We start from the raw sequence: 27,605 nt of genomic DNA, 5'->3' as shown, positions 1-27,605 counted from the left end.
ATGCTACATTCCACACTGTAGACAAGTAGACCATTCCTCACTTGGCTGACAACCTCGATTGATACGTCTAAAGTCTTGATCCATTAGCGCCGCCCCAACATTGGAGGATTCCATGGGGCTGGGAGTCAAAATGCAAGTTAGAGTTAGACACCCCCAGCCCACACACACCAGGAAGTGAAGTAAAATGGTCAACTATGAGGTGTCGATGTCCAATGAACACAACATATTGACATGGAAATGAGGGCGAATGGATTAGGGATGGCGGAACACTCCACAGGGGAATTCCTATGGTGAGCTGGTATAGAAAATAAATGAGGGTATGGGTGAGTGAGTGGGTGTTGGGGGGGTGAGGTAGGGGCTCTACACGTTTAGTTCCCGTCAAAGAGAGGCCGATAAACGAGGCCATTAAGGCTCTTCTCTCTGGGGAGTGTAGTGGGTGGGCGGGCCGGGCAAAGGCGGGGATAGAGGACGAGCAGAGGCAATGAGTGGGGGGTTCAATAGCTGTTGACTAGGCTACCCCACAACAACCTGTCAGAATGCCCCCCACCCTCCATGCCGGCAAGTGAGGGCTTGAACTATATTTTGGTGTGAGCAGTATGTGTGAGGTCCACGCTGGAGGGGTGTATATCTTTACCCCCACCCCCCACAAAAAGCTTTTTAACTGTGTCCAAACATGTCGCCACCCTGCCCCCCTCCCTCCACCCCAACACCACCACCACTGTAGATGCCAAGCTCTTGTTTATGGATGTATGCCTCATTGTGGTCTTTATTGACAATAGTTAACATGGAGGAGGAAATGCACTGCAGGACTCGTTCCAAATTAACCTTGAAGTGTGAACGTGGCCATCTCGTTGGAAATGATGACCCACTTTGAAATGAGAGCAAATTGTTCATTTTAGGCCAAGCAGGTTGAAGGAAGCCACGTTTAACAACTTTGATGGCATTTTTAAGCTACTTTGTCCTATTTAAGAAACCAAATGTCGACATGTTGCAAATAATTCACTAGGCCTATAGCAAAGCTGAGCAAAATAATCAATATCTCCACCACTAGGTATCAGTCACTCACATGTATATAAAAATATCGAGGAAAAATGGAGTGCAATGATTGGCAGTAAACATCCAGTCAAAACTAGTTTGCTGTCTAAAGAAGCAATTGTAAAGTCAACTGTGGGATAATGAGATATGTACAGTCAACACCACACTGTGGCATGACTTTACCTTGCACCAATACTTCAAAATTATAGAAACAAAGAAGAAACTAATAATTTATATAAAAAAAAATTAAAAAAAAGTATAATACTTACAACACATAAAAAATCAACAAATGACAGATCCTCAGAAGGTGTGTACTCGTAAGTCAAGGTACCACTTTATTCTTCTAAGATTGTTTTTTTTTTTTTTTTTTAACAAGTGTTTAACTTGGGGGAAGAAGCTCAGTGATAAATGTGGAGCTGCCATTGCCTAGATGTAGCTCAACCACGATGGACTCACAATGCCGCCTACTCGCCGTAGTAAGAAGAGAAGCCACCGGCAGCCGTCTTACGGTGCCACTAGCTAAGCTTGACTAACTTCGTTGATTTCACAGAGACGTTTTCACATTATTTTCTCTTTCCACGGTGAAAATGCCACCGTGTGTGGTGTACAGTTGTACCAATAAGTCTGGGAAAACCGCTACAATTCATTGGCAACTTACTTCAAACATGGATCCTAGTGTAAATAACAACTGATTACAGTGCTTTCAGAAAAAAACCCAACAGAAGTTGTCAGTAACAATGGCAATGCAAGATGGCTGTCCAATCCTGCCATAACTTGAATGAATCTAAACTGCATATGTTCTTCTTCATCTGAAAAATCTGTTGTGAGTGCCTCTACAATGTCTCTGGAGGTCACAGTGAGATAATACACTCATTTTACCTGCAAATTAACAATTGAAATTGCTTCCTGATAATTCCAAGCTTACACCAGAAGACAAAATGGTGGTCTTACTCAGTGAAATAACACTCTCTGCTTATTGAAAAGCATTGAACTTTAGAATCTTGTAATTTGATTTGTGACAATGATTTTGATTGCAAAATATGGTGAAATGTCGTTTGACCACTATAACAATGTGCCTGGTTTGTATGATTATCACAGGCAAAAGCTATACAATCCGCCGTTTGTTTTAACCTTATAAAGGAAGTATTGCCTTGAAGTTGTATTAGGGAAATATCAGAAATGCCCGGATGTTCGAAATTGTTCATTTTTCCTCTCCTTTTCTATCTTGACAGTGACACATGTGGGATAATAGTCCACGTTTAGGAATAAAATAGCTTGGGATTCCCCCCCCCCCCAACCCCCGACCAAGTTTTGGTCGATAGGCGTCTCACTGGTGTGTAAAAAGGGCCAAGCACATGAGAATTCACCCGGCCCTGGGAAGCTGAGAGAAGCACCTGTTGTGCGGTCCGGCTGCGTCCCACCACGCGCTTCCTCGTCTTTAAAGCGAACTTTTCGTCGATTCAAACAACATTCGGGACAGTTTTGGTTTGGGGTCATGCCTCCGTCAGACTTTGACAACTTGGTACGACCGTAGGAAAGGAGAGGAATGTCGCCTACCTGTCCCATGTTTCTGTAGCCGTACTTCTCCGCTATCCGCTCGGCCACCGCGGCCCCGCCGGCTATCCTGACCGCCCAGTGGTTGGTGTAAATCCGAGCGTGGCACGGCGACGGTGGCGTGAGGAAGCCGAAGCTGAGCGCCAGGACGCACAGCAGGCGGACCATCTTCCCCCCGCTAACTTTTCTTTTCTCCTCTTCCTCCGCCTCCTCTTCTTTTTCTCCCCCCCCCCCAAAAAAAAAAACCCAAAAAACAACTAACTTCGGTCGAGCGCCGAGCTCATGGACGACTGAAGCGGGAGAAGGACCGAGGAAGGGACGGAGGGTAAGTGGCGGTCGTGGGAAGTTCCCCTTTCACCTCAAAGCTCTTATAATGTCCACATGGGAGAGTTGGAAGTTCACTCCTGTGGTAATGGTAGTAGATTGATGCTCCTCCGAAGCGGTTGGCTCCACGAGCACTCCCCGGAGATAAGTATCCACACGGCGGCTCCTCGATAACGACTAACTAGCTGGAGCAGCCTGGTCGGCGGAGCACCAGACTGGAGCAGAGAGTCCAAGCCAAGTGGTGGTGGTGTGGTGGTGGGGGTTACCCTATCGCTGAGCCGCCGGGTCCTAAAGAGAGTTGAGTTACAGACAGACAGACATATCGACAGAGTAGCGAGGGGCTGTCGTGTAGATACGGGAGTCAGCCTGGGCCCTTGGAAGCTCTTTAACATTACAACACTACCAAAAAAAAAAAAGTTTTTTTTTTGTTTCCAATAAGAAACCACCACATCCAAAGAAAAACAACCTATCAGAGACAGAAGATGTTACCTGTTACCTCCTGGCTGTCATGTTTGTGCTCTCAGACTGCTCCTTGTGTTGCAACTGCCTGATGTAAATCAGCAACCATGAGAGTCATCAACAGTCTATAAAGGGAACAGCGGAAGACATATTCTGTTTGTCGGACCATTCATCTGCTTGCCTCCACAGCCCAATGAATGATAGTTAGCTACCTAGCTACACGCGTTTTGATCCATGATCCCTTCCCTACGTTTTTGGTCTAGTTTTCGCTGCCTCGTCTAGTTGTGAGTACGTTTCGCGCAAACGGCTTAGGTTGACTTATTGGGCATTAAAATAAATGTCAAAACTATTATTTGTGTCTGCGTTTTTGGGATCCAACTCCTGAACATAACACTGGAGAGGAGACTGAAGGGAGAAACGCCCAGAAACAAACAAGAACACACGCATGACAGACTATGGTCGCAATTAAAAATATGCAATGTGAATGATCACACACAGAAAGTTGGCTTTCGCAACAAAAAAATAATAATCTGACCTGCAGTGTGAACCTAGCCATATTTTCAATGGTAGACGGGTCTACTATTCACATTCTTTTACTTAAGAAGCCATGCTGTGCAGAATATGGGTTGGCATTGTTTGGTTGAAATAAGCAGAGATGTCCCTGAAAAAGATGTCGCTTTGGCAGCAAGAATACAAAATCTGGATGGACCTATTGGGCACCAACATACCCACACATAGATGCTGAGTTGTTGTTTTTTTTAACTTCACATTGATGGCAATCCGGATGGTCCTTTTCCTATTTGGCCCAGTGGACGCAACAACCATGATTTCCAAAAACAATTTGAACTGTGGACTCGTCAGGCCACAGTACAATTTTTCACTTTGCGTAAGTAGAGAGCTTGGGCCCAGAGAAGCCGTATTCCTGAGTCCACGTGGTAACATCCCCATGATACCGGTTAATGCAGTGCCGCCTCAAGCATCTAAGGTCACAGACATTCAATGTTAGTTTTTGGCCTTGCCGCTTACATGGAGACATTACTCTAGATTCTTTCAATCTTTTGATAACATTATTGACCGCATATGATAAGATCGCTAAATTCCTTGTACTTGTACGTTGACAAATGCTGCCGTCTCATCCTTCCTTATCAACAACTGCGCCTTTCAGGGATGCTCCTTCCTTTTATACCCAGTCATAACACTCAGCTGTTTCCAATTAAACTGTTCACCTGTGGCATGTTCGAAACGGCAGTTTTTTGTTTTTATTGTTTTGTTTTTTTTTATAGTAACTTTCCCAGTCTTTTTGTTGCCCTTGTCTCAGCATTCCAAATGAGGGAATATTTGGGGGGGGGGGGGGGGGGGGGACGATCAGTTTGAGCATGAAATATAACAATATGTCTGTTTAGTATTCAGTTGAATGAAGGCTGAAAGGATTTGAAAATTACTGTTTTCTATTTTTATGTACATTTTCGACAACATTCCATCACCATTGCAATTGCAGTTTGTACCACAACCGTTTTGATACCTTTTGCACAACAACAAAAGACAAACTCTATGCACAAAGAACTTTCCATCTCTTATTAACTTGCTCACTTGTACAGAGAACAAAAATAATTCATTGGATACTAAAGTGTTTTCATAAGCCACAGCTTTGCTAATGTTTCAAATTAACAGTAAATAAATAAATAAATAAATGAATAAATAAATAGCAAATAGACAAGTGAAAGAAAAAAACATACATGTATTATTTTTTTAATGATTTTTTTTAATGTTGCTTTTTTTTAGGCTAGCACAAGACACAATTCGCTATAAATAATTTTCTTACTTTCCATCATTTCAAAAAAAAAAAAAAAACTTAAGTCATCTACATAACAAGCCTATATTGACAGCACAAGAAATAAAACACACTCCAAAAAATATGTTAGGTTCATTGAAGACTAAATTGTCCAAAGCTGTGAATGTTTTTGAGAATATTTGTTTGTTTATTTACCCTGTGATTAGCTGGAAAACTGTCTTGGGTTTACCTCAACTTTCTCCCTAATTCAACAGGGGACTCCAGCTCACCCTTGACCCTAATGATAACAAGTGAAAATGGCTGGATGGATTCTTACCAAGTCACTTGTTGCTAGGCCAAGTTCATTGGGCTCATGCATAACTGCCCCATAACCTAAAAAGAAAAAGGCTTGCGCCAGATATGCACACTTGGAATGACAACCTCACGCCCTCTGGAAGAGGAAGTCTGACAGTGAGTCACTGCTCTGTATTACATATAAACATACTGTTGCAACATTCTGGCTGGGAATAGACCCCCACGCTTAGCGTGAAATGCAGCAGCATCCGTCACTTCACAACAGTACCTGTGCGTAATACAGTACCGCATCGGAAAGAAAGGAAAAACAGAGCCACCTGCTGGATGTGATTGGGCACCACAGGTGCAAATCTTGCACGGCAAAAGGTTGCTCAGGAATGCTCAGTCAGTCTAAAAACCAGTCCCTTGTTATTTAGTCAGTCAGTTAATTAGTTAGGTAGTTAAATAGTGAGTGAGTCAGTCGCTTCGTTAATCATTTACTTGGTCAGTCAATCAGTTTTTTTGTTTTTTTTTGTTTTGTTTTTAAGTTACATGGGGTCTGATTTAATAAGATCACAAATAGCAGGTGTTCACCTACTCTACAGTACCAGATTTACACTTGTTGGCAACAGAAGTAAAAAATTGTGAAAAATTCCATATATGGTTTCTCTGATGGTTTCACCGCATAGAAAATTTGGCTGAGCATTGCAAGTGTAAAATCGAAGTTTAAAGTAATGGAATTGGAAGTGTTAGTGGAAGATAAACATATATTACTGCACCGAGTTACAGAAAATAAATCGATCACGCCAATAATTTTGAGAAAACCAGTAGCTGCATAAAAACAAAGTGTTTTATTTGACCCATCCAAAGTGCAAGGGAATTCGATGTATCTGTGCATTCTGTGTGATACTGCATTTAAATCTTGGGACTCTCTGGGAGAGGCCAGAAAACATAAAACACAAACAACTAATTCTGAATATAAAAATACACCTTATTAATGCACTGAATAATAACGTTCTATTTTATTCAGTTGATGAAAGCAAATCAATGTGTCAAGTATATCCATGAAATTCAATAATGGAGACATCATACCACCGAAATTGAGTTAGTAAATAAATGTGTAATGTTGGCAGCAGCACACATCAGTTGGGTGAGCAATTAAGTTTGCGCCGGTTTTGCATGCACAAACCTTCAGAAAATCAGTAACTTAGTTGCATTGGGGCAAATAGAGCTGTGACCCCTCATCACCGGTAGATGGCGCTGTGGTTAAAAAAAAAAAAAAAAACTGTCGGTGTTTTGGATTTGGAAGAAACGGTAATAAGCATTATCGCCAACAACAGGACCGGAACTGGATGGCATCGCCCAAATTCAGCTACTCTAAATTGTTTGATGCTTCCTGTTTGTTTTTTAAGTTGTGTGGTTATATTGTCATTCCCCTTTTCCAAGACAGGTATACTTCTGTGGTGGCATCACACACACAAACACCCCAAACATCTTGTTGAGATGTGCTTCTGAATGCGAGCCTTGTCAGTTTGCTGCTTCATATTGACACACACATACCAGAGCAGAGTTAGCTCAACTATGACCTCTACCTGACACACAACTGAATTGCACACATTCCCCCAGATCACTACTATCTTCAGCTGCTAAAAAGCCAAATTCATTATTAAAAAAACAAACAAACAATGGATACTTTGATGCTTGTCAAACTGATGTTTTGGGAAATGATTTCCCCAATAATAACACAGGGAAATAAAGTAAGGGTCATTTTAGAAGCTAATGCTAACCTAATACGTCTTGCATCATCGTCCATGGTGGGGGCGGGGCATTTTATTATTTTCTTTTAAATTGTGCATTGTGTTTCTTTGCTGCATATTTACTCTAGATGTCATGACCAACCCCCCTTTGCACCCCCCCTGGTGTCCCCCGCCCTCCCCCTTTCTGCAGTCCAGGTCACAGCTGACTAAACGTTGTCATTCTGGAATGTGCCGGCTATTATCCGACCATTCACTGTTGATTGACATTTTTTTGTCACCCCTGGTCCCAAAAAAGCTGGAAGGGCGCTCCTATAATTGCATGCTAATTGCGGCTCAGTTCCTCCAGCCAATGAACACGACAAGCGTGTCAGGCACCGTGCCCCATTCCAGGATAGAGATGAAAGGAAATAATATATTCAGGATTTTTTGTTTTGTTTTTTTGACACCCAGGACTACAAAAGTAGACTAAATAGACCCCACTCCCCAATCCTGCAAGAGACGAGAACCCGGTGAACCCCAAGAAAATGTCAACACTGAGGGATATTCCTGTCCCGCTTGGAGACAATAACAGGGCGTATTAGGGCCTTGACCACCCTCTTCTGAAACGCAGAAAAATTATTTAAAAAAAATTACTACAAAATTTATAGGGACCTCACAGCGGTCGCTGTGACACTTAAAAAATAAAAATGCAGTAACGTCATTAGTCATTTGCAAGCATCAAAGCATTCCCTCAATCAGTAGCTCTCTTGCAAAAAAAAAAAAAAAAAAGATTTGGCGTTTCAACGTTTGTGCCTTTTTCGTTAGACCATCCTAATGATTTTATTTATGATTTTGAAGTTAAAAAAGGACATGACTCAAGTTAAACTTTCAACGTCTCAGAACCTTTATTTAGAGGGCAATGAGGATTAAAATTAACTTAAAATATAAAATTTGGGCAGGCAGGTCGCATCTTGGACACGAGCGGAGGGAGCAGAAAATAAAATGAAGAGCGGCGAAGTTTTGTGTGCATATATAAAGTAAAATGAAACGCAGTAGTTGTGAAGCCCCTCGCCCCCACCAGAACAGTCCTCATGTGTCAATCAGTGCTGTCGTTCTGCTTGTTTCCCTGCAACTTTCTTCTCTTCCTGCAGTGTTCAAACTTAACCCCCCAAAAATAGTCCTTCAATATAATGTAGCGACCACATCATCAAGTCCTCTACTATTTCATATACAGTATATGTCTATATTTATATAAATACATAAATATCTTACATGAGCAACCAATTTGGAGGCAGGGGGAGGAAGAGAACTATTATGAGGACTTATGGAAGCGGGGGCGAGGCCAGGGCCCGTATGGTTGCTCGTCTTTCCTTTTTGTTCCTTTTAGCACACAAGGGAGGGGGGGCAAAGGGTATGGGCTATTTGGGGGGTTTTAGAAGCAATCCTCAGTTGCCCCAGTAGGGGGAGCTGCCATAACTGGACTTGCTGCCTTGGCTTTTCTGCTGCATGCTGCTTGACTGATTGCGCTGACCCGGACCGCCCTGGAAAGGGAGACAAACCACACCACTTCATGAGTCAGTTACTTCCTAAAATGGTCCCAAAAGAGTGTCGAAGAAGGGGGGAAAAAATTGTAAGACCACAACCATAGTTGATTTATTTCCACTAATAATGCATTTGCTATAAAAGACATCTGGTCCCAATTCATCACTCAAGAAGAGGGAATGAGAGCAAACAAAAGTCATATATTGTAGTAGATGCATGTTCTGAAATAAAGTCTCTGCTCTAAGAATCCACACCCCATTAAATTCCCAGTCTTCCCTGTGACTCAACACTAACAAATTCAATTTAATACACTACACAAATATAACAACAATATATTTCACATTCTAACAGAAGGATGTTCCTTTTTTTCTTTTTAATTTGATGCCTGTACCATGTTCCAAAAAGCTTAAGAATACTAAAACACAGGTTCATTGAAAACAGATGAGTAGTATCATGATTGGTATAAAAGGAGCATCACTGAAAAGCTCAGTTGTTCACATGCAATGATGGGGTGAGATTTACCACTGTGCAAACAGACCAACAGTTTAAAGAATGTTTCCCAAAGTACAATTGCAGAGAATTTAGGGGTGTCATCTATGATCCATAATAGGACTGGCTGGGTGATGGACAAAATTTATTATCAATATTCAGGCCAATTACAATGGTTTCATTGAGAAGGATTTATTCATTTATTTATTTTAAGAAAGAGCTAAACATCAATCCAATAGGACGTGTAAAGTGCAGTTTTTAAAAATAAGAATTAACAGTCACCAACATTAAAGTCAGCAATAAAAAATAAATTAAAAAAAATCATAAATTAATTATTAATTAATAATTTCATAATTAATAATTATAATTAATGCAACTGTGCTTTAATGATAAATCATTTATCATGCTACGAAAAAAAAAAAAAAAAAAAAAACCCTGTGTATGTGCCTAGTGTCTTTTCATACTGCGCCCCTCCCTGCATGTGTGACTTGCTACATTAGACAGCTTGAGTGTTAAGACCCACCACACAGCACGATACGTCCGAAACCAGACTTGGACCGGACCATCGCAAAAACTAACATTTGGCTACTCACCACTGCACAATTTGGGTGATGTGAACTTTTTTTGTTTTTTAATTGCAATGTCGTTTTTATTTACATTTCACATAAGGCCTCAATTTCACTGGAATTTATGCTACATAGCATTACCTGTGCGTCCTGTGTGAGGTGGTGATGTAACAGCTGCGAATGGGGCTGCTGATGCGGGGGCAAAATGTGTAGGAAGGGAGCTGGCGCGTAGCCTGGCGCACCCCCGGGGTTCATGGGTCCTGCGCCACCCAGGGCCGAGGGTAGACTGAAGGGCGGCGGCGTCCCCGTGTGGAAGCCCTGCTTGTCAAACGACTAGTTTTAAAAAAAAAAAAAAAAAAAAAAAAAAACTTTAAAAATCATGTATTAACACAATTTAATCAGACTTTGACCAAAGATGATCCTTTAGCTTGACAACGGATGGCTACATTAAAAGGTAACAGGTTATGTTTGAGCAATAAACATTACATGCATTAACTCTCTGACTGCCAAAAACGTTTACTAACGATTAGTAAAATCACAACGTATGCCGCCATAAACTAAGTTTTTTTTGTTTTGTTTTTGTAAGTTTTATTTATTTATTTATTTATTTAAATCAATGGGAAGTGTAACGTCTAAGTGCAGCGCTGCCTGGTCAATGGGTTGTTGAATCAAAAACACCCACTAACTATGGGCCAGTAGATGGCAGCATTTTATCTCTTAATGGACTGCCGGTTTATGGAATTACAATGAAACGATGAAATTGAATGTTTAAGGATGACATGAATGATCAAAGCCTTTGACACATTAAATCTAATTCACAGAGTCCCACTAAACAAAAAATGCTAGTGTCAAAGTCACTGTTATGGAGAAAATATATCTTTTCACAAAACGCTTGTTTTCTCCTATCTTTTTCATTTTCGCCCAATGTCATTCAAATTACCTATTATCAAATGGTGATTACTAAAGAATGGAATAAGGTAGAAACTTTTTTTTTTCAAATGAAAGAATGGAATGCAATTTTTCATTTGGTACCCACATTGTATATCTAGTAAAAGCACACTGTATTACTAGTACTACCATCTCCTTCAGAAAATGTGCGCTAAAAGTGAAGTCACCTGTGTTTTGCTGTAAATGGACGCACTCATGTCAGGTACTCCTCCACTGCTGCCCGATCCAGACATTCCAGGTGCTGAGAGGAAAGGGGAAAGCGACAGGTGTTACGAATGGGAACATCAGTGCCACGTGGATGCACAGTCAAGCAATCAAATAGAGATGGTGAAAGGAGGGTTCGCAGGTAAAAAAGGTCAGCCAGTAGGGAAGATGCAGATTAAGTTAATGAAGTTGAGGCATTGCGCAAGCAGGAAGCACAGTGCTTTTCCCACATGAATGGCGTGCAATCACACACGCACACACACTCAGCGTCCTCTTGCGTTTTTGTTTGTTTTTTAAAAAACGCCCACTGACTTGATGTGTGTGGATGTGTGTGCGCACGTGCATAGTTGGCGCATGTACCTTTCCCTGGGCCGCTGCCCGCCGACTTGGCGACTTGAGACTGGGCAGAGCCTCCGTACCCTCCCTTATTGTACTCCCCAGCATGGGCTTGAGACAGGTCATCAAAGGCTGAAGGAGGAGGAGCAAGACGAAGTAAAGAAAAAGAAGAAGAAGAGCAGATAGGACAGATGAGGTGAAGAGAAGGCGAAGAGGGAGGGGCAAAAGGCAGTAAGGTAACCTGACTACAATGGTAGCTGTGTGGCTATATTGAGCTGACCTCTAAAAGGGGGTGGTGACAGTAGTTGTGTTGGTGGTGATGATGTGTTGGGGCGTTGAGCTATTCATGCAGTACAAGCCTAACACACGCACAAAAAAAAAAAAAGGCCCGCCTCCCAACGACCCAGACATACACACACATGCAGTGTGTACAAAGTTAACCTTGCAAAATCCACCAAAATGAAGGCAAACAGACTAAAAGCAAATCCAGTTGCCTTCCAATCAACCTCACCGACTTCTTCACCTACCTGCAGTATATACAGCCAAATTGTTGCTTATGGTCAAAATAATTTAAAAAAAAAAAACAAACAAAATCCATCTATATACCAACACCCTGGGCGACATTTTGTTCAAATATTTCATCATGGCGTCAACCATTTACCATGTTTTGCATCATATATATATATTTTTTTACAATCAGTGTAAAAAGGAGTTGGACACTTATTATATTTATAACGCATACTCAACTTTAAAAAAAAAAAAAGAGAAAAAAAAAGAAAAAAAAAAGAAAAATGTGTCAAATCCACCATAAAAAAATGCTTAACATTTTTTTACCGATGCATGTCATGGTTGACCTTGATTGTTGTCAAGTCAAATTATCACCTTCATAAAGCCAATGTGAGATTTTTTTTTTTTTTAGTTTACCATTATATTAAGGCAAGAACTAAACCCCAATTTAAAGAAAAAAAGTAAACATTATCCAGTCAACCTTTTTATTCATACAGGAATAACAAAAACTGTGACCCAATTGTAAAGTCCCACAAGACATTTTTAGCTGTCACACAAGTATAAAAATTTGTTATGCACTGTTAACAAAAAACTGTTACCAGTTTACACATTGACATATGGTTCTGAAAATTAGGGCTTAACAATTATTAGATTAAAGAGAATTGCGACTTTCCTGACAGCTATTGTGATTCATTCAACTCAATTTTCTTCAAATCAAGCTTCAGCACAATATTCACTATGCACAGTAAACATTACAAATTACATCATACCATCAAAACAAAAATCTATAGCAAGGACAGTAAACAGGTGGTCTGAAGGAGGCAGTCTTAAGTTTGTAAAATGTTTCAAGAAAGCAAGACCGACTCCTTGCCATCATACATGTATAAAATATGCAATTATGTGTACAGCAATAGTTGCAATAGCAATGGTGAGTGTTAAGTGTGAAAATCATGGAGAAAAAAAAAAAGTATTTTGAATGGTTATTTAAATATGAAAGGCAAATATTTTCTCTTCAAAAGTTCAGATGTTTTCATGTAAACATGTTATTTATGTAATCAATAACAAAAAAGTAAAATAGCAAAGCTATATTGATTAAAAAAAAACAACAACAAAAAAATAATAAACCTATTGTGAGCTCAGTACCTAGTGGTGCCAAATAGTGCAACTAACATTGCCGTCAGCCATGAATTGACTAATTCACATCCGGTTTACGAGTGTTTATTATGTAGCTGTATGATCTCAACATCTTTATTAATTGTAATACTAATTTGCTCTTCATAGCTGGTTGTTCTCCCATTCTAGCCACACTTCTGTTAAAAGTGTAATATACATCCAAGCACTTATTGTAGTCTTTCATGCCTCTACATTTCACATTAGTTTAGAATTAGCGTCGCCATTCTCTCATGTTCTCTCGTTGCATGCCTGCTTGCTTGCTTAGGCTACTCCTCATCCACCTTTCATTATGGCACTACTTGTTAGAAGTGCATCGTATTTTGTGCAACGGAGGGCAGCTCGCAGCTGCTGCCCATAGACATTGTGCAGAGCAAGTTAGCTTAGCGCATAGCATCATAAGCAGCCGGTAAAGCACAGACTCGGGGGATGGACGACTGTGTAATGTTTTTTTTTTTTTTTTTTTTTTTTTTTTTTTTTTTTAAACCAACTGGGAACTGATTGGTTAGTGTGACTGGTCCATGAGTAGCATGGCAATTCTGATTGTGAGCTTGGGAGAGGACAACAGCGCTTTAAAAATCTGCAGCCTTGCCAATCACGAAACCCTCCAAAACACTAAATTGGTCAGCCCCAGTAAATATTAATGAAACAAGTTTTTCCTGTGCTGCGTGTCTTACCTGTGCCATATGCATGCTGTCCATAGGTGGGCTGATGCTGTTGATGGTACTGATTGGAAGGGTTGGCCAGACCGATGGCGGCCTGCTTGGCCGAAGTAGGAGGCACAAAGACGGTGGGGCCGTATTGGAAGGCCGAGGGGACGCCAGGCATGCCCGCATAATACGGCAGACCTGTCGCACAAACAAAATATGACTTAGTAAAAAAAAAAAAAAAAAAAAAAAAAAATGTTGATTGTGAAGCATGTCAGCTATATGCACCAGTGTATCCATAGCCAGGTGGTAGCGGGGGGTTGAGAAAGGCCTGGTTCTGGTTCTGCTGGCCTTGGCTCTGGCCTTGCCCCTGCGTACCGGCCTGCGGCGCCTGCTGGGCCTGCGACTGAACACCTCCTGTGGACAGGCTGGTGGGCGGAGCCGGGGACGAAGAGTCATTCCTACCAAACTTCGTCGCCTCACCTGGACGGGTGGAGTGCACAATACCATGTAGATAGTTGAGCCCAGTTTGCAAACGGTGGGTACGTTTACACAGCGAGCCAAGTTGAAAAACTCCCCTATGTAACTTCAAGGCATTACTGGTATACTATTTGGACAATTGCATTGAGATGTATTACTCACATTTATGTCAGGAGATATTTTCCAGACACATCGCAAAACGCTAACCTACAATATAGACACCATTGTACAATTTCTGACAGCATTCCATTAACAAATAAGAACATCTGTAACTGTGGCTCTATTTTCCCACATGCAAGGACATTACATTAAGTATACCGTTAGAAAAAAAAAGCATTAGGGACAAGAATGAAGAACCCCAACAGAACACTAATTGCTGTTGTGCTCTTGTAGGTATGATGCTACAAGATAGTGCCAAGCCCAGTCTTATAGAAAGTCATTCAGACTGACTCAGACAAAACCCAACACCACTCACCCGAATAAGGATTGTTGGCCAGGCCGTCTCTTCCGGGTATAGTTGCCGTAGTACCAGGGAATGCTACACCATAGTAGTCCTGCATAGATGGAGAGACACTGGCTGTAAATCTTATTGTCACCATGCAATAGAACCTTGAACTGATCACGTGCTCCCTAATGAGACTCACAATAGGAAGGCGAGACTGCAACATCTGCAGGTCTTCGTAACCATAGATCTGCTATTGGGATTAACACACATGGCAAGATGAACATATTTGTCTCATTATCCTATATCATTTGTAATTGACATGTACTGTATTTTTACCGGGTAGGCAGGAAGCAAGCCACCAGGGCCCATGATGTACTGACTGGCCAGGAGAGGGGGTACTCCTTGGGCCAAGTTGGGGGGAGTTTTACCTAGGAGAGAAAAGAAAGATGTAAAATCAAAAATCACATTGAGATTCAAACCATTATATACTATACTTTAGGGTTGTCAAAAGTATCAATACTAACAGGTTGTATCTGGATACTATCAATACATGGTAACGTTTCCGCAGCGCAGCCTACTCGGCAGACCGCCTTCGCTCGCTCAGCTACATTAACTGCTTTAAGTATGGCCAGTGCGGCGGACGGAGGGCCAAATCAGCCAGTCTTGATGGACAAGAAAAAGCAAGATGCCTTGTTGTTTTGTTATTAGCATTAGCCGTGGGCCCACCATTAGCTGGTGGTAGGACTCAGTCCCTACTGTACTGTTCAAAGAATAACAGTACAAGATGATAGCGGGCACGTTTTTCACTTTTAGTCAGCACAGTATTGTTTTTTTAGGGTTTACCAGCAGCGGTGGTGAGCAGGGGCGCTGTGCGGCTATTTGCAGCTGGAAAAGAACCATTTGTGCCGTTCTGGGTCAATCCTGGCGCTCCGGTCGGGTGTGTAGTACTGTTGGTGTTTGAACTGGTGACAGCCTGTGGGGCTGAAGAAGTGGCATTGTGGGGCTGGCTGGACGGCGCAGAGAAGGCGTGGAGATTGCCACCAACACTCTCCTCATTACTTGTCTGAGGAATATAAGGTCAAAGAAAGAATGAGGCCAAGCCATTTTCATTTTTACACCATTTTCTGTTTTAAATCAGTGGGAGGACATCAATACTTACTGGCAGAGATGAGTTTGTGGTGTTGGTCAGTCCAGATGAATGAGAACTGCTCACGTGGCTGGAATGCATGGGGTTATGAATGATGCTAAACAAAGTATAGCACAGCAGTGTAATGCTACGTTCAGACCAACAGTGGGTGGGGGCGTTTCCGGCGGTGCGATTGCACTGTAGTCAAGACTTCGCGAAGGCTTATATGGCGAGTTTGTTTGTTTAATTGTCCAAGTATGAAGCAAGCTAGCAATGCTATGCAATAAAGTTAGCACCACCTACTGAAGTGTAAAACCCTCCTCTTCATCTGTTTCGGTGGAGAGCGAAACAAATTCCATTGAGAACCCCGCGAACAAAAATATATTTCGGTTTGGTCTTCAACGTAGCATTAGAATACACCACACGGTACCCTTATATAATGTTGTTCAATTGTTTTATATCCAGTCCATTGTAAACTGATGACTCCCTGCATTTCCCACTCGAAAAACAGTTTCAAAGTTAGCCTCTATTTACCTGCTGAGTGAGGGAATGGGCACTGCGTGGGTGGTGGTAGCTGCGGGTGAAGGCGCATGGTGGGCGGGGCCGCTGTCACTCATTATAGGAGACTCTGTTTTCCCAGTTCTCTGTGATGGTGCGGCTAAAATGAAAATAAAAAAATACATTTGAGATTTTGATCGAGTGTATTTAACAGCACGGTTTGGGGTCACAAACTTACCATCCTGTGTGCTTTGCGCCTTCATGCCACAGTAACCATTCTATTAATAAAAAATAAAAAATAAAAAATAAAAAAAAGACACTCAAGGATGCATTTTCTCATATGTTGCTCAAAGCTGTAGACCATTTACATTGGGGGAAAATTTCATATCACAAAATCTAACAAAAAAGTACATTTCGAATAATGTTGGATATACAAGTTAATTGCAACTGCGGTCATGTAGTCAAAGAGCATGTAATTGTTGGCATAGGTAAATGAAAAAGGACAGACTATCTGTAGTAGATAATTTTCAGATGAATTAAATGAAATTAAATAATTAACCACTACACACTAACGTGCCACGACATATGGTAGGTATCACCGCTCCAGCATTACCGTGAGGGGTGCTACAGATGGTGGGCTCTCTTTACTCTGAGAGAAAGCCAGGTGGGGCGGCAGTGATCTGGGTCCGCCACTCTCCACACGTTTTCCAGGGGCTGACGCTGTGGAGGAGGGTGGGGCGGCCGCACCGGGTAGGCCCAGGGAAGGTGAGGCTGTTGCACTGGGTAAGCCCAAGGATGGCGAGGGAAAGCCCGAATCTGGCATGGTGGGTATGCTGCTCATGTGTTCGCTGTTGGGATAGCATAGAGCAGGAGTGTCAAACTCATGTTAGCCCAGGGGCCACATGGAGGAAAATATATTACCAAGTGGGCCGCATCGGTAAAATAACGGTATATAACTTAAAAACGATTGCCGTCAATTGTGTCATCAGTAATTGAATTTGTGTCGTATTTAACACGTTTGTCGGTCTATGATTAAAAAAATAAATAAAAAATAATTAAACCGTAACTTTAAGTTGTGTGTAAAATAATGACATCTAGGACGATTCCCATGTACAAGTTGCATTGCTCATCTGAAAGCCTGTGAAGTAACAAATTTTATATATTTTGATTGTGGCCGACTGATTAATTAGTCTGACATTACAATTATTTTTTTTTAACTTTACAAAATCATCTCGCGGGCCGGATTAAACCCCTTTGCGGGCCTTATGTTTGACATCACTGGTATAGAGGGGATATTTGCAAATAAAAAGGTAGATATTTAAAAAAAGTCCACATACATGCAGTGACGTCACACTCACCTCATAGATGCGGGTTTGGAAAACAAACTCTGCGGTTGCTGTGCAGTAGTGGCAGTAACTGGGACAGACATTGCCGTCACCACTGGAGGTACCAACGGGGCTTGCTCCCGAGTTGACTCTTTTGGGGCCATGTCAACGGCGCCCACCTCTGAACCAAAGTCCAGCGCGCCAAACTGGACATTAAAGCCAGAGACGTCAGACAAGCCCGGCATCTCCACGGCCGATGAGGGAATCTGAGGACAAGAAGAACTCTAGTGTTTATACATTTAAGTTACAAGTTAAATTGAACAGATGTAGTAGCAAGATTGTCATAGCTCTCAATGTGTTTTAGTGGCGACAACATACATTTCTATGTTGAAATGTTCCTTAGTCTCGTTAAAGATACTTCGTGGAGTTTGATACTGACTGAAACTTGTTTTTTTAGTTTTCTTGGAGTCTGAGCTGGAGTTTAGGCTGTGCTCAAAGCAAGCCTCTTTTTTTTCGGTTTTCAAACAGGGATTAGTAACTTACTTACATAAGGGGGTACTCAGTTTTTGACAAGCATTCCATTCCTACAGCAACAAGGTAATGCAAATTTGAAAATTGGAGCGCACCACAGTGTACCGCTAACCTACTCTATAGGAGTTGTAAACTCCTAATTAGAGCAAATATATCAGATTGTCACAAATATCCATATGCAAACAAAAAAACATGACACTAGTTGATGAAAACCATAGCATTTATATTGCGGCACCTTGGAGGGGGGCGGTACTCTGCGCTTCTGTGTCTTGAGCTGTCGCATAGGAGGTTCCGTGATAGGTGAGTCCCCACCGGGCAGCTTCATTCCTGGAGAGGCTCCATCTCTTGCAGGCAGGACTGACGACTCATGACCTGAAGTATATAGAAGAGTGGGGAAGGTGGAAAAATCTAACTGGCCATTCAACATGAGGAAAAGTAGGGCTGAACGACTTTTGGGGGGGGATTGTATTTCTTTTTATTTATTTATTTAGTTATTTATTTTTTATACATACTGTGACTACGATTTGTTTCAAGAATGCTGGGAAGGCAAGACTAGGATGGGCAACTGTGTGATGTCGATGGGACGCTTTTTTTTTTTTTTTTAACCAGCTCAGAGCTGATTTCTTTGTGAGACTTGTCCACTAGTAGCATGTTGCTTGACTATCATAAAATCAAGCTGAGATCGCAACTTCGCTCCCAAAACGATAAATCGTTCAGCCCAAGCGGGTATAACAGAAGAGTGTGTAGAGGACAGACAATCATACCTGGCGGTGTGGGCACTTGTGGGGCATGTGAATGGGACAGAACAAGAGGCTCCGTGGTGGGAAGGATGGAAGATTGTTGGTGCCTGTGTGCTAGCTGGCTGAGCACCGCAGAGGGTTCTGGTTGAATCTTCATCTCCACTACGGCAAAAATAGAAATTTTTAAAAGGAGATGTTCATGGTAACTAACCCTATACATGCATAATCTGGCAAAAATCAGAATGGTTGTCTTAGACATTTGGGAAAATGGTCAGTCCAAATAGTCACTTGGTTGTGTAATTCCACACATTAAGAATGGGAGGGCACTACCGTCAACTATTTGTATACAAGTTATTAAACTTGATAATTTTACACAACATCCCCATTATAGAGAAAAGAACTGACTTCATTTACTAACTTACTGTGTAGGCCTGTTATAGGTCCGTTGTCCAATCTCTGAGGTTTAATTTCAACAGAGGGTGAAGGAGCGGCTGCAGGGCTCGGTACTGTGGCCGGCACCGCATCTTTGGAAGCACTACCGGTGATGGTCACAGGGGAGGCCGGGATCTGACTTGCTCTCTGACCAAGCCGAGGACCGTTGAGTTGATCTGCTGTCGTGGCATCCAGCGCAGGTGCTGGCCTGGGTGTGTTCAGGGACCCAAAACCAGGGCCTGGGACTGAAGGCTGGACAAACAAAAAAAACAATGTGAATTAGTGCAGTGCTGGGTTTGAGACATGTTGCAATATTGAAAGGACATTTTGAGTATTTACCAGATTAAACCTGTTCTATAAACATCATTGCGCTAAGAATAAACGTACACCTACTATTGGCCCACAGCCGTGTACGTTAAAATTGACAACTATGGCTTGCAGCAGTGCTGGTTGGCTGAAGGCGTGCTCATATGTACCAGTGCAGCATGCGCGTAGGTGGTGCTAGCAGAGGCAGCGTGGGCGTAGCTGTGCGTGGCCGTGCGCCCATTATGGTGGGAGTTGGTGAAGACCAGGCTTTGGCCCAGATCCTCGGCAGAGGGCCCGTCGACCAGGTCTGTCTCCACAGACACTCCCTTTGGCAGGAGCCCCGTCAGGTCCACACTTGGGGGGGATAAAAAGAGTGCGGGGGGGGGGGGGGGGGGGGGGAATCACTCAAATGAAACAATGTTCTAAATAGTGTATATCAGTGGGGAGACTCACTTGTGGTTTCCTGAAGTGGAAGAGGAAGTGAACACTTTGGTCTCAGATAACTGAGGCGCAGAAAAAAAAAAATTAGTCAACTAAATTATGAAACCTCTAATCTAATTGCCATCATTATCATGGGGCGTCTACTCACGTCTTCATTCCAGTCTTCTGTAGTCCAATCTTCTGGGTTGCCTCCCCACGTTGCTGAAAAACAGCAGCAGCCAAGTCAATGATGCAAAGCTGGAATAATTTCACTTCTCAACTCTAACTGCTAATTGCACATATGTGCATTGCAACTCATATAATAACTCAGCCAATAAATGTTGTTTTCCCAGCACAGCACAGCAAGTAGGTCAATTTCAGGTAGTAAGAAATGTCACAAAATTGATAGTAATGGTCCAAGATTTATTTTTTTTTTTAAATGTACAAATTATGTCTTTCAGCTATCTATGGCAAATAGGTATTGTGACAGGCAGAAAATTGTAATGCTTTTCCACAAGCCTCTTTCAATTTTAATGAATGACCCATGTTCAGGTCTGTGTCATGTTCCTTACTGGGTGTTTCAGCAGTCTCGTTGGCATCGCCCTCCCAATTCTCGTGGCGACCGGCAGCGTAGTCAGCAGGATTGAAGGTGCTGAGAGAGGAAGCAGGTAGATGTGACCAAATGGACAAAATTATCGTTGATAAGCTAAATTTCAAGTATAGGTTCAGAAAGGTTTTTTTCCACATGGTCAGGATTGAGATATGTGCTTGTAATAAACATCACAACCTTTGTCAGCTTTAATAAGTGCTGAGCACATGTTGTCCTTACCCCATAGCCTGGGAGAACCTCGCGCCGGCAGCTGCTCTTCCGCGACCGCGCGCGCCTACCCCTGAAAGACCACAGAAGCGGTGTCTCAGAGCTGTTATTAGGGACGATGATAAAACGTAATCCAAAAACATGCATGTTAGGCTGATTGACTAAATTATCTGAGGGGTGTGATGGTGAATGGTTGGTCGTTTCTATATGCATTGCAATTGGCTAATGACCAGTTCAGTGTGTATGTAGACCTGACCCAAAGTCAGTTAGGACAGGCTCCACCACACCCACGGCTCGTAAATGAGGATAAGCAGCGCAGAGAATGGATGGATTTATTTTATCTATTTATTCTGAGTTAATTTAATGATTTATCCACATGTTGGAAACTTAATCTGTGGTTATGTACAACTGTACATAACTTAAGTGTGAGAGAGCTGGAAGCGTTGCGGTGTTACTCTTCAACAACAGATATAGAGTAGCCAAGCCATGCAGTTTTACAGTTCATTTTATGATGTTAAATTATTTATTGTATTATTTCTGTGTTTATGCAAGTTAACGTATGGGACAAAACATTTCAAAGCTTTGTTTCTTATCAGGAGAAAAAGCAAATCACTGGAGTGGGGCATGCAAAGTTTGCTTGATGTAATGTCAGCGATGGAGGTGTGCTTTCAAAAAACAAACAACACCATCTGCTGTCACTTTTACCAAATAATGACCACAAATTTACAGCAAATAAACACATTGCACACGCTTCACTTTAGGCAAGGTCTGGGTAGAATGCCTGTGAAATATTTCACGGGCTCGCAGAACAAAGAGATGGTGGTTGAGATGAGATGCAATCCCGCTAAAGACAAAAATGCCATCAAAGGTGGAATTTTTCCATTCTTTGATCAACTCAGTCAAAGACTTTCCTGCCCTGCATTTTTTCCCCATACCAATTGAGTATAACGGCACCGATGTAGTTAAGGAGAGGACAACTTTGCAATTTTTGACCTTCAGAGTCAGTCAGATCCGTAACGGAGGCAAAACAATATAGAAGTGTTAAGCTGGACATCACTCATCTGTCCAGTAACTTTGTATCTCCCGCCAGACACATTTAAACAGTAATTATCCCACTTATTGTCCAAATCACTGTTCTGTATAAACGGCACCCAGGGCAGAAGTCAAACATGGTCATTTTCTGCCTTGAAGTATCAGAGCTGTAAAGAAGAAAATAAGACCGCATGGCTACCTTATGAAGAGAAAATGGCAGAAAGGCGGGATTTAACTAACACCTCAAAACTCGCTTCTCTCGCTCATGTCATGTTTTGAAAGCAATCAAAGCTGCAACAGAATGTGCCAAGCAGGGATCTGTGTGAAATTAACGTGCAGACAATTTACTGCTCTTTTGTTCGGACTCTTTTCAGTTGCTAGTTGGATGACTGTAGAGATTCAACAAATTAATAGTCTTGTGTATTAATGCAAAGGTTCCCCTAACACAGTGCTTCTCAATTATTTTCTGTCATGCCCCCCTCAGGAAGAACAAAACAGCAATTGCAATTGCACCGCCAGAAATGCTTTACTGCTTTTGGTCCTGTGCTGACCACAGCATTAAAATGTTAGATTACCTCTGCCTCGTCCTCTGCGGCCACGGTCTCCCCCCCTCTCTCCAGGCACCACCTCAAAGCCATTCTCCTCGGCACGACCTAGAAGCAGACAGTTCAAGGACACAAGATGAGCAAAATGTCCATCCTATCCAAAACACCACCATGGACACGCACAATATAGAACGGTCTAATGGACAAGCCAAATCTCTGCATAAAGAGTTGTTTTTCGTGCAACAATAAAATACACACATTTGGGTAAGTACTGTTTGGTTCAGAACAGATCTTTGAAGGGCTTAGCTCAGAACCCCCCATGCCCCATTTAAAAAAATAAAATAAAAAATAAATGTGCTGAGTACCGCTGTTTGTGTGGAAAAAAAGCATCCATGTGTAAATATCTCAGTTATAAGTTTTTTTTTGTTTTGTTTTTTAAACATTTTAACCACCATTTTGGGTAACAGCAGATGTCCCAAACAGTTAACTTGCTGGTCTGTGTGAACACTGGCATCTATTAACACTTAGTACCATTTCCCCTCCTCCACACTTTAAAGTTTAAATAAATTCAAGCTTGAAGACAAACTCGCCAGCTTTCATTAAAATAATGTTTGATTACATTGTTGGCTTTTTACCTTCGCGGCCTCTGCTGATTCCACGGCCTCTCCTGTTGGCCCCCCCTCGCCCGCGACTACCTTCTCGTTCGCCTCCCTTCTTCTCGCGGCTCTCCTTTACCTCTGAGGCACCTCCCTCTTTCCCAAGGCTACGCTTCTTCCCAACAGTCTCCCAGGAGTTCTGATCACACACACACACACACACACACAAAAAAAAAAAAAAAAAAAATCCAGCAATGTGTTAGCCAAACAAGTAGACAGACGACAACTGAACAACACGATATGGCTCTCACTGTGTCAGAGGTGCTCTCCAGTAGGAAATTGATGGCTCTGTTGACATCCTCGTTGCAGTCATGAAGGGCAACCATGCACTCGTCTTGAGTCTTGCCAGTGACCTCAATCAGCTGTGCATGTGTAAAGTACGTGGCGTCATCAATAACACTCCATGCAATAAACCAAACAACCAACAGAGACAACACCTGTTTGACTTTGTCCTCAAAGACTGCGTCATTTTTGTCATAGATCATCTGGGCCAAACGGATCTGTTCTGCTGTTGCCTGGTACACACAAAGTCTTTAGTAAGAAATGGCAAACAAGCACCAATGCACAATATCAACTCAACTAAATATTCCAATACATAAGATGACACAAAATATGAAGAAAAGAGTGGAAGCATTCGCATCAAACAATCCAAAATATGGAGTTCCATGAGCCAAAAGCGCAAAGCGAGCCGAACGGCCCAACCGCCTCCCCGCGACCGGGCGGTTGGAGCTCCCACGAGCGTCCGTCTCATCCTCGGCCTCGTGTTTGTGTGAGTGAGTAAATAAGTGGAGGGAGGGAAAAAAAAAAAAAAAAAAAGACAACACGTATGCATCATACATAAACCAAGCTTGAGCCCGCTAAGTTGAACTGTATAGAATGTGCCACAGACGATCTTGCCGATCTGTCAGCTTTATGAGATCGTCAACACATTAAAGTTCTTAATAATCTAATATCGTCATATCGCCCACCCCTAATTCATCATAAAGATAATGAGTTCGCTTTAATAGAGGAATACAGAAAACAGACAACCGAAAAGATTACCGTATTTATCAAATAAATCTCCCACAAAAATGCGACTTATACTCCAGTGTGACTTATATATGTTTTTTCCTTCTTAATTATGCATTTTTTGGCTGGTGCGATTTATAATCCGGAGCAACGTATAAACCGAAAAATACGGTACATTTCAAGCATTTGGACAAGTTCAAATAAAAAAAAAAAAAACGATTAATCAATTATATAAAGAAAAAATTTAAATCCATTAAATTGATTAGTTGTCGATTAATCGTTGCTTCTCTGAATCATTTCTCACTACAGCTACAAATCCTTTTTTTTTTTCTAAGTTTATTATGACACAGTTACTGTTAATATTTCAGGAAAAAAAGATGAATGTTTTCTAAAGTAAAAGATACTTGCAAAGGCATATTTTGATTAAACAAAGGATAAAGATAGTTTGCTTTCCAGAAGGACTATAGAAATAACAGCATATTTACTGTTGAGGATGAAAACAGAGGAACTGAGCCATTTTAAGTTAAATATAATGGATGTACGCCAGACCAAATGAATATTCACTAACACTACAGTACATACAGTAATTACACTTAAAACCCTTCCTCACATTTACCTTTGATATATATTTTTTTGTTTTTATACAATAAAGTGCTACTTTTCTTAAAAACGTAACACTGTGTTTTTGGGGAGGCTTGAACGGATTAACGGTATTTCGATCATATTTGACATACGAGTAATGGTGTTACAAGCTTGGTCATGGAACTAATCAAATTTGTGAGTCAAGGTAATGCTGCATTTGGATTTTTTTCCAAGTCAAACTAACGACTTCCCATCTTCCTAAAATGCATACAGCAACCACTCACCTGTATGTGTTTCTGTGGCTGTGTGGTTTGTGTGGTGGTGGTCGTCGTGGGCAGCGTTCTGTCCCGAGTCCCCCGGGTTTGATTGCTGACCAAAGAAGTCATCATATACAGTATATACAAAACAATGTATGTACAAAATAGAAAAAATCTGGAAACAGAAAGAGAGTAAGTAAAACTCATCAGCCTCCTGGAAACCACAGGAATGAGATTAAAAATAATGACAAGCCAAAAGTACAGTACATCATTACAATTAAATTAACTCATTTTTGTTTTATGTATCAGTAGTATTACACAAAACGTCAACCAGTAGCCCGAAGTTTAGCTCGATTTGATTTTCAAAATTGTTGGTGCATTGTAGGCAGGATGAATGGCCATTCCAATCAGACCCAGGATTTTGACATTTTTTGGAAATTCTTGCCACATTTTACGTGCTACTTGGAGAACGGTTGGAGCAATAAAGTGAGCACTGACACCAACGAAAACCTCAAAACTCATGTTTAATATATTTGCGGCTGCTTCAAGCGTGCGAGAAAGGAAAAACTTATTTTCACCCATTGTATGTGGATCTGGAGCACCCATGATAACTGCACCCATGGGTCACTGTATATACACATGCTAACACTAGAGTCGATTTTACATATCATGGCCCCTAAAAGTAAATATGCAAGGGGAGTGGTGGGTTGGAGTATACCATGTAAGTGTATAACTCCCATCTGTCACCCACCAACCTCTTAGGGTTAAATATAGAACTCCAGAGGGGACAGACGAGGTGTCATCTTCCAAACACCTCCTCCACACTCTCACCCACACAAAAACACGACCACAGACCAGCAACTAAGCACTTACATAATAAAAATAAATCCATAAATTAAATTTTAATTCCACGTGTATTAGCAGCGACGTAACGCGCATGAAGTTGACCAAATGGTAGCCTGGCAGTATACATTCGACATTAAAACAAGCGAAAATTACTTTACGAGACATAGTTAGATACAGTATCATGTTAACGTTTTTTTATATCAATTTCAGCTATGTATGCAAAGGAGTTCTTTTATCAACAAATTGGAGCCGCAGTGGAGCTAATGCCCACATTAGCTTAGCTTAGCATTTAGCTGCCACTCCGTCTTTGTTTCGCGTGTGCAACTCTCACACGGTACCCCGCTCGATCTTAAACGGCAGAGTGTCGGTAAAATCCACACTTTCGTCGATAAGAATCGTAATTTGCTCCAACTAATCACTTTTGGAAGGGAATTTAACAACAAAATAACCTTTTTGAGACAAGTGCGTCAAGAACTCGCCTTATTGTCAACGCCGCGAGACTGGAGTCAGTGGAAGCTAACGCAAGTGGCGAGCTAACAAGCGTGACCAAAGACAATCCTTTCCACTTCGTAAACATGGTTGAAACACCTCATAAAGGGAATGTGAACGGCACAAGTTAGAGATGTGTTGACAATAACAACATCAGATAACACTTTTCGTGAGAATGCCCCCAAACTAGTCAGGCATGCGAACGGCCTGTTCAGTCAGAATACAAGATAGGCTTGGTTTGCGTTTTATCTACGCGAAAAGGACAGATAACACAAGAGCTCTTCGATCACGTTCGCTTCCCTCAAAGTAATGCCCGAAGCGCTAAACATTATTATATTAAAAAAAATCGTCTTATCTCGAAGTCTTTTTCCTTACCTGCTAACACGCTTCGCTCAGCCAAGCAGCAGCAGAAGTCACGTGACCCACCGCGCCGTTGTTCGCAGTTGTGAAAAGCTCTTCCGTTTTTTTCCCCCTTAGATTGCTTTATTGACAATAGTGCAAGTTAACACGGAACTGACAGCTTCTGACGAAAACAAAACAAATGTACACGTCACGTTTGAGTAAAATAATAATAATATAAATAATAATAATAATAATAATAATAATAATAATAATAATAATAATAATAATAATAATAATAATAATGAAAAAAATAAAAATTCAAAAAAGAAAGAAAGAAAGAAAGAAAAGAAAAAGGACAGCGCCACAGGTAACGTTGGTGGCAGAAGGATTATGGTGTGGGGTTGTTTTTTAATGAGCTGATTCAAGATAAACGTACTCTTGGATGCGTTATGCCCATAATTATTAAAACATTTGAAGTGATTGATAATATAAGCTGTAGTGTTATAGGACCTTTGTTTAGTTGTCTCTTTCAAAGTAGCAGTAAAAAGTAGTAAAGTAGTTTAAATCTTTTTTAGCCGCACGCTGTTTGCAAAGAATAAGGCTATTTGTGAGGGTATAAACCTGGGTGAAACTTCATAAAACTTTGCACACACACCAGGCTTGGCAAAAACATTTATATTTTAGAGGATTATTGTGTGATTTCTTAAAAAAATAGCTCTCATACATTTTTCAACAAAGCACCCAAAGTTGTACATTTAACCTAGATCTAGGAAAATTGTGAGGCTTATGTTTATGTAACTGCCAAAAAAACTACAACTCTTTTGGAGCTATTTGCTAAGCCTAAAAGGAAGTCTGCCACTTTGAATTTACTATGGCGTTTAGCACAATTTCTAGCCATTTATGGAAGTCATATTTTAATGAACTCCTCGAGAACTTCTCAGATTGTCTTTAAACTTGTTTCATCGAAAGATGCTTGGTTGTAAAATGATTCTGTTTTTGAGGGTGTACTGTACACCTTGACGAATACTCATGATACTTCATATCGAAGGGTTATTGTCTTATGTGCCAACACCGAGGTTGTGAGGGCCCGTCACAGTTGCTCGCAGCTCTAGTTTTGATGGCTACAACTTATTCCTGAGGTAGAAA

At 41.4% G+C, this 27,605-nt stretch overlaps 2 protein-coding genes across 9 annotated transcripts in view; both read right to left on the bottom strand.

Moving 5' to 3' along the window:
* Positions 1–3,497, bottom strand: part of pcsk5b (proprotein convertase subtilisin/kexin type 5b) — a 76,186-nt gene extending 72,689 nt beyond the window's left edge. For 2 of the 4 annotated variants that reach the window (XM_077521099.1, XM_077521100.1), the window contains exon 1: positions 2,593–3,201. In XM_077521099.1, the coding sequence (XP_077377225.1) occupies positions 2,593–2,757 (165 nt within the window). In that variant the 5' untranslated portion in view covers positions 2,758–3,201. Of the gene's footprint in view, positions 1–2,592; positions 3,247–3,402 lie in introns of those variants that run through there. The other 2 variants (XM_077521101.1, XM_077521097.1) reach the window with 2 other exon arrangements.
* Positions 3,498–8,053: 4,556 nt separating this feature from the next.
* LOC144018795 (ubiquitin-associated protein 2-like) lies at positions 8,054–26,617 on the bottom strand. 5 transcript variants are annotated; one of them, XM_077521348.1, is made up of 29 exons: positions 26,493–26,617; positions 24,810–24,957; positions 23,373–23,450; positions 23,187–23,297; positions 22,915–23,074; positions 22,310–22,387; positions 20,715–20,775; positions 20,458–20,537; positions 20,055–20,107; positions 19,919–19,968; positions 19,636–19,819; positions 19,150–19,411; positions 18,752–18,889; positions 18,223–18,359; positions 17,490–17,722; positions 16,745–16,979; positions 16,370–16,409; positions 16,168–16,291; positions 15,667–15,724; positions 15,351–15,570; positions 14,844–14,935; positions 14,707–14,757; positions 14,538–14,616; positions 13,871–14,065; positions 13,613–13,783; positions 11,283–11,390; positions 10,886–10,959; positions 9,912–10,103; positions 8,054–8,714 (listed from the first exon to the last, which is right to left on the bottom strand). In XM_077521348.1, the coding sequence occupies exons 2-29, from the start codon at positions 24,912–24,914 to the stop codon at positions 8,619–8,621; spliced, it is 3,465 nt and encodes a 1,154-aa protein (XP_077377474.1). In that variant the 5' UTR covers positions 24,915–24,957; positions 26,493–26,617; the 3' UTR covers positions 8,054–8,618. The 5 variants fall into 5 exon arrangements, with proteins under 5 accessions (XP_077377474.1, XP_077377470.1, XP_077377469.1 ...); XM_077521344.1 differs by lacking the exon at positions 26,493–26,617 and adding an exon at positions 26,108–26,255 and having other exon boundaries at positions 9,912–10,088; XM_077521343.1 differs by lacking the exon at positions 26,493–26,617 and adding an exon at positions 26,108–26,254.
* Between the last annotated feature and the right edge of the window lie 988 nt (positions 26,618–27,605).

The sequence above is a fragment of the Festucalex cinctus genome, chromosome 5 (assembly GCF_051991245.1).
Source record: "Festucalex cinctus isolate MCC-2025b chromosome 5, RoL_Fcin_1.0, whole genome shotgun sequence".
NCBI lineage: Eukaryota > Metazoa > Chordata > Actinopteri > Syngnathiformes > Syngnathidae > Festucalex > Festucalex cinctus.
This window is presented reverse-complemented; position numbering and strand designations above follow the sequence as displayed.